General features: G+C 42.3%; 1 protein-coding gene and 1 long non-coding RNA gene across 4 annotated transcripts in view; one reads left to right on the top strand and one right to left on the bottom strand.

Annotated features, from left to right (window-relative positions):
• Positions 1 to 9,450, top strand: part of LOC148426225 (uncharacterized) — a 19,090-nt gene extending 9,640 nt beyond the window's left edge. Inside the window, exon 4 of the long non-coding RNA XR_015864968.1 lies at positions 7,078 to 9,450. This is a non-coding gene — a long non-coding RNA (uncharacterized LOC148426225). The remainder of the gene's footprint in view (positions 1 to 7,077) is intronic.
• Positions 1 to 11,299, bottom strand: part of LOC148426224 (uncharacterized) — a 304,347-nt gene that overhangs the window by 49,885 nt on the left and 243,163 nt on the right. For all 3 annotated transcript variants that reach the window (XM_088409381.1, XM_088409382.1, XM_088409380.1), the window contains exon 4: positions 6,356 to 6,576. In XM_088409381.1, the coding sequence (XP_088265507.1) occupies positions 6,356 to 6,576 (221 nt within the window). The remainder of the gene's footprint in view (positions 1 to 6,355; positions 6,577 to 11,299) is intronic.

Genomic DNA, 11,299 nt, shown 5'->3' with positions numbered 1-11,299 from the left:
TCAAAAGCATTCAAGTAGATGAACCTGCAGAAACCATGTTGAAATCTCACATAGCTTCCCTGAAGTACCTTCAGGTGCTCCCATTTGAGAACTACTACTGTAGTTTATTTTCACTGTACACCAAGCTAATTTCTACCCTTTTCCCGTTCTTGAAAAATCATCAGTCGAAAATGAGTTAGTTTCACCAAAAATGTCAGATTTATGAAAAAAAAGAGAAAAAATGAGATTTGTGTAAAGATACTGCACAGGTCAAGCAGAGTAGTGACAACGATGCTAATATTTTATTAGCCTACTAGCATAATTGCTGCAGTATTTTATGTTAGTCACAATAAATAGAATTAGCACTGTGCGTTCTAAAAGTGAATTATTATATTCTCTTTTCCTGAATATTGACGTATATTGTTGATCAAACAGTTTAGAAATTTAAGTGTTGTCAAGGGCGGGAAGACGCCAACAATTTCAAGCTAGTTAGCTTCTTAGCTAACTCTTCAAACTTCACAACGGCGAACTGAACGTCATTCCAGGCTGGAAATACCAACAGCCTCTTGTCATCAAGACCACAATGACTGAAACTATGTGTTGGGATAATATTCACCTGGAGACAAAATGGACACAAGGGGGGACACAATTAAACACAAGTTTGGTTACAGCCACGAGATTCCGGGTTTGATTCCCCAGCCGTACACAAATCCACAAAAACTGTTGGGCCAACATGCTTGCTTCACTGAAGACACAAAATTGTCTCTAGGCGTGAATATGAGTGGAAAATAATCATTTGGCCTGCGATTGGCTGGGACGTCCTTAAAGTTGCGTCCGCTCAGATATGACTCACAGGCCTCTTCCAGGCCGTGCACTGACGTGACTTTTGCCCCCGCCAACTTGTGTACGCGTCTCTAACTTGCATGAGCGTGAGCATATTGACGACTGAACTGACACACACACACACACACACACACGCCTGCACAAACACACATTTGTGAGTAAACACTAGTTTGTCACACTGTCACACTCACACGGACGCGCAGTCACGCTCCGAGGAGATAATGGTGGCCCGAGGCGGTCGTAGGGAATCGCTCTTGCCCCCCCCCCGCCCCGCCCCCGCCCCAACTCCCTCCCTTGGCCTATGTCTCTGAGGCAGAAAGTGTGCTCGGGTCCTCGCTGTCTGTTATATTTGATCACCGTCACCCAGCTGAGACGGACAGTCCACGCCTCAGCTGACGGCTAACACACACACACGCACACACACGCGCAGACAAACAACACACGAGCACACACTGGGGGTTTTCTATCGCAGCGGAGACATCCCATTGACATGCAATTTAACCCTCGTGGCTTTGTTACAAATTATGGAAATTCTTTTATGATATCATAAAAGAATCAATGGGAAAAAAAACAAGAGGCAGCTGAAATTTCCAGAAGATGATTAAAACGTGTAAAATTTCAAAAAGCAACTCTGCTGACACTTCTATGTGATTGCACCTGGACATGCGAGATTTTGTGTACAAAAGTAATCATTGTCCAAATTTTGGACCATATAAAACCATTATAATTACAATATTTGAGATGCATTTAAAGAGGATTTATGACTGATTTTCCTGAAATCAATGTTGGTATGTTGGTACCAAACTCAGTCAGCAAACAGAAAATTGTTTGTTGACTTGTGTTTCACCTCAAGACAGTAGGTGGTGGTAAAGAGCAGTTAAAGGCATTAGACCTTAAAGATATTTAAATTTTAAATTCAACCTACAGATGTTAGAACTGATACCATTAAACAATTTGAGTTGAAGAAAAAAACATGTACATACATGACTTTAATTATTACGCCTTGAAAAGCATTTACAAAATTAGGGAAAAAAATGCAATGTGAATAGCAAAGTGTGTGCACAAGGGTAAATTCATTTTCCTAACCCTAACCCTGACTCGAACATCAACCAAAATCCCAAACTATACTCTAAAAGCAAGCCCTGACCCTCCAAAAAAAGCTCGACTCAAAAGTTCCTCACAAGTGCAAGAAGTCCCAACAAAGACAGTAAAATCCAACATTTAGCCCCCCACCATGTAGCAAAAAAATCAAACACTCACACACCCACAAGGTATTTTTTTCCACCATTGTGGGGACATCCAACTGACATATTGGATTTGGTGCCTATCACGTGGCAAAAACACAAAACACACACACGCATGCAGACACACACACATACACACACCATATTTCTTCTGTCGCAGTGGGGACATCCCATTCAAATATTGTAGTTCCTAGTCCCTCACCCCTATCCTAGCATCCACCAAAACCCAACTCAAACAACAATTTCAAGAGCCATTTTGATTCGGTTTCCACAGATAAGACAACACTGGGAGCCACAAACACTTTATTATATCCGAAATGAAGATGTCGATATTTATAAATAAAAATGTATTCTCACGATATTTATGGAAATGGGGTGAGGGGGAGGGTGGAAACGGACGGAATCAGTTGGGTGTTCGCAGCCAAAGGAGTTGCTCACAGCAGCTGCTGTTAACCGAGTTTGCGCCACACTATTTTCATGAAAAGAAGCAAGCAGACCGAACCAACGTCTGAATTCATTCGTGTTCACAAACAGGCGCATTAATATGAGATTCATTTTGCGTTAAGAATGTTTCAAGTGATCCAGTTTGTATTGTTTACTTACCGACGTCATCTTATTTTGAAATATCTGCTTTTAATCTGTAAGGTCGCGCTGTATTTCCTGTTTATGTTCTACGTTGGTCATATAGCTTTTAGTGGTTACCAGGGTTGTTACCCTGTTGATTTCAAGAAATGAAATAGCAGACTGACCCAAAGTTTTGAATCCATCCATGTTCACACTCAGGACCATTAAGATGACGTTTATTTTGTGTTAAGAATTCTTCAAGCGCTTTGGTTTTTAATGTTCCGTAATATCTAATCCTGAAAAAAAAGTGTTTTTAGTCTGGAAGGCCGTGCTATAGCTCTGTTTCCCGAAACTGTCTGTCTCTCGTCAGGGTTTTATCCCGTCGCACCAAACGCGTCCTTTAGATGTCGCCCTATCACACAATCCCGTCAACTTCAACTGCAATTCAACAGAGTGGATCCGGACCAAACATGACTTATTTTCACTGCAATATTAAAAAAACGGCAAAAAAGTTACGTCTTGACTCTCTAAAAAGGCGGGGTCCCCTAAAACCATCCCCACAAAGCAAGAGGTCCCTACAAAGACAGTAAAACTCAAGATTGGGTCCCCATAATGTAGCAAAAATGAATGGAGCAACACACATGGATGCACACACACACACACACACACATGCTCGGCTACTGTGCCAGAGGATATTACACACAGCGTCTGACACCTCTAAATAAGTGTTTACTCTGTGTAGGTCAGAGTGTGTTTGCCTTCACAGCTTAGGCATCACTGTGTGTTTGTTTGTGCGTGTGTGTGTTTGTGCGTGCGTGCAGCCGTATGAAACCCATCCAAAATCATCATCCTCCATATTTATGCCTGTCGTCCTCATTAGCTTGTAAGTAAAAATAGCGCCGCTTTTAAATCCATGTCGTCACTGTTTGTTGACGTTAACGTTTTTGTTTTTTTTCTGTTATGAAAGCAAAAAGTTGTAAATAAACGGGAAGAAAAATGTGAATGAACGTCGGTGTGATTCTTTTTCTTTGTGTGTGTTTGTCTTCAACGTATAAAGAACCGTTTAACTCGTTGACTGCCATTGACGGGTATAGCCGTCTACGATTCGTTTTTTAACCTTCTGATTTATACTTAATTTGCGGAATATGAATTAAGTGGCAAAATATAGTACACCCGTTTTAATCATTTTGAGGCAGCCATTTTGTCACTCGCTTTCGACGAAAAACGGCATCAGAATCGTTGTTCAACATGTTTCTTAGTTTGGTCATGTGACATTCACAAGCTGAGTCGTGATTGGTCGTTACCTTTGCACCTTAACTTAAATAATCAAAAACACAATTAGGATCATAATACTGTGTTTGGATTAGTGGAGGTGCATTCAACATATTTTAATGATGACTTATGGTGTGGCTAACTGCCATTCCCTGACCTCAACCCAATAGAGAAAGACATTTTTTTTCATTTTGAAATTTTGCCGACATCTGTGTACATCTGTGCCGATACCAGTCTTACATATAGGGGGCGATATGGAGGGGGGGGGGTCGCGGATGACCCCAGGGAAAAGGATTTGTTTTTGTCGTGTGAAGTGATATAGCAATGTTTTTAAATTTCAGACACTTTGATGCACTTGGTAATTTTTTTCCAGTTTCAGACTAAGCTGTAACCTTTATAAACGCTGTAAATAAAAAAATCAAAGTTTTTGAAAGTTGATTTATGGCATAAATACTTCTTATTCCTTTAAATTGCTAGAGTAATATCAAAGAACACGTCGCATGATTCGGTCGAACTAAATGTGATTTTTTTGATTCTGAAAAAACGTAGTTGTAAACCGCACAGACGAAAAACCGCATATGCGTACGTGCGTGTTATTTGTCCTCAACTCGCAGACGACACGCATGTGAAATGTCGAGGCGCGTGCTGTCTCTCTGTGGCGTCTGCGTGGAGCTTTTTAATAAGCCGGGGCAAAAAAAAAAAAAAAAAAAAGAGGGGGTACAGTAAATCCTCAAATCTGAGCACGTCCATCTCGGAGACCCGAGGGTGGCGCGTTTTGATTGACAGGCCCCCTTTCACCGGCGCAGTAGGACAGATTGGGGGGAGGCGGGATGGGGGTCTAGGGGGGGACGGATTAGGACCGTCTCGCCCTGAAGGGCCATTGTGGCTGCACGTCTCTCAGCTGCTTGGCCGTGCAGGAGGGGTCTCGTGTGCGAGACCTTGGGTCTTAATTCCTAATTCTCGTGGAAAATAAAAAAAAAAGATTTATTTTCATTTTACGGAGCAAAAATTGTGGCCCAAACTCACTTCTATACATTACATCAAATATAGTTTGGACATACAACTTGAACAAGACCGTAAAACAATAATGACTGTACAATAATTACTGTACTTTGTAAAAAAAAAAGAAAAAAAAGTTAAGCTTCGCAAAGGATCAACCAGTTTGCATATTATGACATTTATTGATATTATGGAACGCTTTCTAGTGTGTTCATTTTAACGAGCATAACAACAAAAAAAGATTACATTAAAATTCATCTAATTATGATCACAACTAAACTAAGAGGATAAAGAATATATGAAACTAATATTTCAGCAGGTATGGATTAAGTAATTTTGGGGGTGGGGGGGGGGGGTACCATAATGCAGCACTCACACGTCAAATGTTTGCTCTCAAGAAAATATGCCCAACGTATTTCCAAAAACCTTTTGGCTGAGTCACTCTTATCTCAAGGCACCACCATCTGTTTGAATTTCCACAAATCTGTAAGATGCTGTATCCAAGAGGATAAAGAATATATGCATGTGTGTATATTCCTGTATAGTGGACCTCTGAATTTTCGCATTTTGGCCGTTGTGGATTCACGAAACAGCGCATCTTTTTTTTTTTTTTCAAAATGTGTTGTTTTCATTGAAAACACAAACTGAGTGCTTATTAATTTTTTATTTTTTTGGGGGGGGGTTGCTGGAAAACATATTGTTCCCGTAACGCAGCACTCACACGTCAAATTTTTGCCCTCAAGTCAAATCAAAAGATAACATGCCCTACATATCTCCAAACAAACCTTTCGAGTAAGTCACTCTTATCTCAAGGCACCACCATCTGTTTGAATTTCCACAAATCTGTAAGATGCTGTATCCAAGAGGATAAAGAATATATGCACGTGTGTATATTTCTGTATAGTGGACCTCTGAATTTTCGCATTTCGGCAGTTGTGGATTCACGAATCAGCGTATCTTTTTTTTTTTTTTTCAAAATGTGTTGTTTTCATTGAAAAAACAAACTGGGTGCTCATCAGTGTTTTTTTTTTTTTTGGGGGGGGGGAGTGCGGGAAAACGTTTTGTTCCCGCAATGCTGCACTCACACGTCAAATTTTTGCCCTCAAGTCAAATCAAAAGATAACATGCCCTACATATCTCCAAAAACATTTCATCTAAGTCGCTCTTATCTCAAGGCAGCACCATTTATTTGAATTTCCACTTCGATTTTTGATGATTGAAATGGAAATTAGGGCCAGTTTTCCATCTCTCTTGGAAGCAATTTAACTTGAGCGGGTCTAATATCATCCTTCCAAGTATTTACCTTTTTTTTTTTTTTCCAATTTACCTTGGTCAAATGTCAAATGAGGTTTGTTTACGAGCGCAATCAGCGAAATTTGCGACGTCATGGCGAAAAGGCAAATCAGTGTTGATTTCACCGTCTGGTTGCTAGGCGATCGGTGAGAGGGTGTCACCTCATCACCGAGGTACGCGGCGCTCCGATGACCTTTCCGCCGGCTTTCCCCCCGGAGCTCGGCATCCTGCTTCCAAAAGGGCCTCGGGAGGGTGCGCCCCGTGGGCGGGGGGGCCCGTTGGGGTCTGGAGACCCCCGGCTGGCCTCGCGGCGGCGCCGGCGCCGAGCGTCGCCCGCGGAGAAGCCTCGCCAGGGGGCTCGCCGCTCTCCCGCTGAGAAAAGCTGCAAAAAAAAAGCGGGGACTTGAATGCACCGATTGCAGTGAAACGTGTTCAATCTTTAGAGTGCCTCGTTGTCTGTGGTACAGAAAGTGCGCGCGTGTCACGAGCATGGGGCAACATTTTCAAAAGACAGACATGAAAGCCAGCGTTTGGACAAGACTGCAGTTTTGTGTTGATGCGGCTGCTTAGAGCGCCTCGTCGTCTCTCATGCGTTCGAAAATTCGCATGGGTCCAAATTGAAAATGTTCAGCCCATTCACTTCTCCCTGAATACACTTGCCAAAAAATCACATTCACTAACAAATTGCATTTGAATTAAGTGTGTTGGGGAGAGAAAACCAGAAAACATGCAGGATACCGGCCCTCGAGGACACCTTTTTTTTATGTTTACGTACGGGACGGAGATCGTGAAAAATCCCCTGTTGTGAAATTTCTTTTGACTGCACATATGATTTTGTTCTACTGTTTATAGATGATTTTTTTTTCTTCTTCGTTACACGTAGGCAAGGCCTTTGAGAGACACCGGCAAGAACCGGATCCGGTCGTACGGATAACGTATCGTCGGAGATAACGGCGCAACCCCTGCGAGTCCTTGGAGGAAGCGGGCGCCCTCCCGTGTCACTCTTCCGGCCGATTGGCTGTCTGGCTTTCTTTCCCTCCTCTGCATCTCGGCGTGATGAAAGCGACGCTCTGATCGCTTGGACAACAAAGAGCGCGGCGGCCGCTGTTTGGATGATCCTGTCCTTTCTTCTCTCCTCCTCCATCTTCTCTACTCCGCCCCCCCTCCCCCCCCCCCCCTTCTGATCTCACGTCCTCTCTCTCACTCCCTCGCTCTTTCCTCCCGGCCGCTCTATCTCCGTCGGCCGGATGCCACTCGCCGCTTTCGGGGGCTCGGCGGCTCTTCGTTAAGGGCCCCGGCGATACAATCAGAGGACGGAATTAAAAATCAGAAAGTGTCCTTGTCGGAGAGACGCCCCGCACGGCGCACTTTGATGTCGCCCGAGAAATTTGAAATTCATATGTTGTCACACTTCATTTTATTTCCCCTCTCTCTCTCTCTCTCTCTCTCGCTCTTTTCCCTTTTTTTTTTTTTGGTTGAGCGCTATTCAGTTGGAGAGCGATCGAGGAGGGCAAATGGGTAAAACGCATCGTACAAGTGTTTCTGAAAGCCCTTTCTTGTCTTTCATTTTTCATGTTTTGACTTTGCGGCGCAGGCGGGAGCGCTATAATAAATCATTTAATTTCCTTTTGATTGTAGGTACCGAACGGGGGCGGTACGAGGGAGAGGCGACCGTGCTAATGCCGGGCCACTTTGATGCCGTCTCAGAATTTCAGATAGGACTTTAACCCCGAGAAAATCATTGTAAATAACAGCAAAAACTATTGTGACGCCTTGTATCAAAATTACGAGCGGTGTCGGCGCTTGGTATCGATATCGGTGACTGGTGAAAACAAGCATTGACCCGCTGATGTCAGCAATAATGGAAATGATAAATTGTACCGCTCAATTTGAAATAAATAGGGTAAACTATAACTAATATAATACCTGTGCGCACACTCACATCTCTTTATTTGTGTTGAACGGACAGTGCAAATCTATCACCATTTAAAGTGCTTCATAAACTCATTAAATGCCAGGGACGTATGAATGTTTTTTTTTGTTTTTTTTTTTAAGTCCGGACATCAAATCCTAGATACTTAAGTATTTAATTGATACTTAAGTACATTAAGGACAAAAATGTCCAGATACTTAAGTATTAAATCGATACTTAAGTGTCTGAGACTGAATGTCTGAATTAAAAAAAAAAAAGTGAAAATATGGAGTTTTTACGTTTGTTTTTTTGCCCCTCATGTCAGTGTCTCCTCAGGGTGAATATGTCCACTTGTCCATGTGAATCGCTTTCCCTTCCGTCTGCCAATCAGCTTCCTGCTCCAATTGTGTCATGCCCAGGTAATCTTTGTGTGTCTCATCAGTTTTGAGTGTATTTAGTGTCCCGTTTCCTTTCAGTTGTCTGCTGGGTTTTCATTTTTGTCTGTTTTGGGCTTTTGTTGTTTATTTGTCTTGTTGAGTTATGGATTTTTTTTTTCGTCCATGTGTTTAAGTTCTTGTTTTTGTTCCCCTCGTGTCAGTGTCTCGTCAGGGTGATGACGTATCTGCTTCTCATCTGTCTGCCAATCAGGGCCCTGCTCCGATTGTGTCATGCCCAGGGGATCCTTGTGTGTCTCATCAATTTTGAGTGTATTTAGTTTCCTGTGTCCTTCCAAGGTGTTTGCCGGGTTTTCAGTTTTTCTCTGTTTTGGACTTTTGTTGTTTATTTAATTGTCTTTTCGAGTTGTGTGGTTTTGTTCATGTGTTTAAAATTTTGTTTTCGTTCCCTTTACGTCGTTGCGATTGTGTCCACCTGTCCTTGAGAATCTGTTTCCCTTGTGTATGCCAATCAGCTCCCTGCTCCTACTGTGTCATGTCCAGGTGATACTTGTAAATATCGTCCATTTATTGTGTATTAAGTTTCCTGTCTCCTTTCAGTTCTTGCCCGGTCATTGTCGAAGTGTCATTGTTATTGTCTCGTTAATTGTTAATGTCTTGTTCTCGTGAGTCTATCCTGTGTTTCTCCGAGTCTGTCTTTCAAGTGTTTTGGTCGTTTATTTCAGATTTTTTTATTTTTACTTTGTATGCACATGTATTCCTTGTTTTCTCTCTTTCATCTCCACAGTAAATTATTATTTTTGAGTGCACCTTGCCTTCGGCCTCCCTGCATTTGGTCCCACAACCTTCCGCCACCTCGATGTAACACTTTTGAAACTTACCCTTTTAAACGTAGTTTTTGAAAAACACCTCAAATTAATGTCAATTTTCTCTACTTTTCATTTGTAATTCCTAGATTGAGATTGTAAAACTAGTGATACCAGTACAGCGAATGAAGAAACATTGATATAAGGTGGCATCTAGTTCTGATAATGGATATTTGGAATCTGTACTTGCCCACCCCTAATTACGACCATCTATAAACTCAATCTTTGTTTTTGACACATTTTCCATCTCGTGCTTCCCTTCAGGAAAATGAGGGGGCACGTCAGCGGGCCCCTCCCAAGACAGTTACAAATGGGCACAGAGGTGGGCTAGCCGGGGCTCCGGTACAGTCTGGGGATAGTGAAGTGAGAAAGGGGGGCGGGGGGGGGGGGGGGTCGCTCATTTATCACTTCTGCTGAGCCCCCCTCGACACTCCCACTCTCGTCTTCAACCCAAAAGACTCCCCAAGGTGACGGCGAAGCGTGAGCGCCACCTGCCCCCTCCAAAAATATGACAATGCCGTTATCTGTCCCAAGAAAGTCATCCTTCTTTGTCTGCCCGCCTTTGCACGCCGACGTCCCTCTCATTTGTGTCTTCTCCGCTCCTCTCACTATTTTCCTTCTCAATTTCTCCGCCCACCGCTGGTGACGAATGGGTTTTAATAAACGCTGACAGAGCAATGAAATTAAAGGAGTGCGCGCCACGGCCGGCTGTAGCTCGGCGCTCGACACTGACATATTTAAAAGAGGGTCTTAATTCACTGGCTCTTACATCTCTTTGGTTGTTATTGGACTCATTATTACTGCCTGACACTGTTGTTTGCTGCGGTAGAAAAATCATAAAAGACGCAAGCAGCAATGAATGGGGCCCCGACACCCTTATGACTATGAGGGGGGGCAGAATTTGAGAAATTTGCCCAATGCAATCAAAACAACGTTTGTATCACCTGTTTAATACACTTTCCCCCCGCAATATCAGGGTTTAACATTCATATGACATGTTTTTTTTTTCCAGTCATTACTATTACACAATGATTGGTTGCGTTGACCTGTAAACAAAATGAGAATAGGCAGTGTGGAAAAAGGTTAGATGAGATGGGTAGCAAACAGTGTTAGGGGTGATACATAATAATAACTTAATTCCTGAGATGCATTATTTATTGCTGTTACGCGGTAGTGTAATGCATTACACACAGGAAAAAGTAATATTTTGCAAACGAAAGTGAACCTGAAAGTGATGTTTTCCACCCTAAATTCACCAAAAAACCACCACGCCCATTACTTTCAGTAATTATGCAAACCATTTAGAGCGGTGCCATAGTAACGTGAAGTTAGCAAAAAGAAAACACGCAGAGGATTGCGAGTGGGGATAAAAGAGGAAGAGACTTGCCGTGCGTAGAAGATATGCCGCCGCTTTTCACAGTGGATTCGCCAAACCTTGTCAGCGAGATCCCAGTAGCAACTAGCGATAATGACAAGGTAAGCTAACACTAATTTTCGCTGAACAATTTCAATTAATAATAGTCTATAAATAGTTCTGGTCAATGTATATTAAGATGAAGCATAGCAAAACTAATGTTAAACAGTACGTTAAACACAATAACAAGGGCTAGCTGCTAACGTTAGCTCCACCGAACCATCTATTTTTGAAACCCCTGCCCCTAACCTAGCTGACTGAACTTGAATTTGAATATTAACATTGAAATTGTGGATTGCACCGTCTCTGCCTAAAGCATAAACAATGAATCACTAAGATGTAAAGCTAAATAATAGCGGGATTAAAACATACAAAAAAGATGTTGTGTATTATCATGTATTTAAAGGTTTACAATACAATACAGATTAAATGATTTGTACAGTTTTTAGGCTTGATGCGCGTAATGAGCTACGTTTAGAATGGCAAATCCCAAATTCCAGTTATATTGGTAAGAGTAA

The sequence above is a fragment of the Hippichthys cyanospilos genome, chromosome 3 (assembly GCF_059441005.1).
Source record: "Hippichthys cyanospilos isolate Australia breed blue-spotted pipefish chromosome 3, RoL_Hcya_1.0, whole genome shotgun sequence".
Taxonomy (NCBI): domain Eukaryota; kingdom Metazoa; phylum Chordata; class Actinopteri; order Syngnathiformes; family Syngnathidae; genus Hippichthys; species Hippichthys cyanospilos.
Note: the sequence above shows the minus strand (reverse complement) of the source record. Positions and strands in the feature narration are given on the sequence as shown.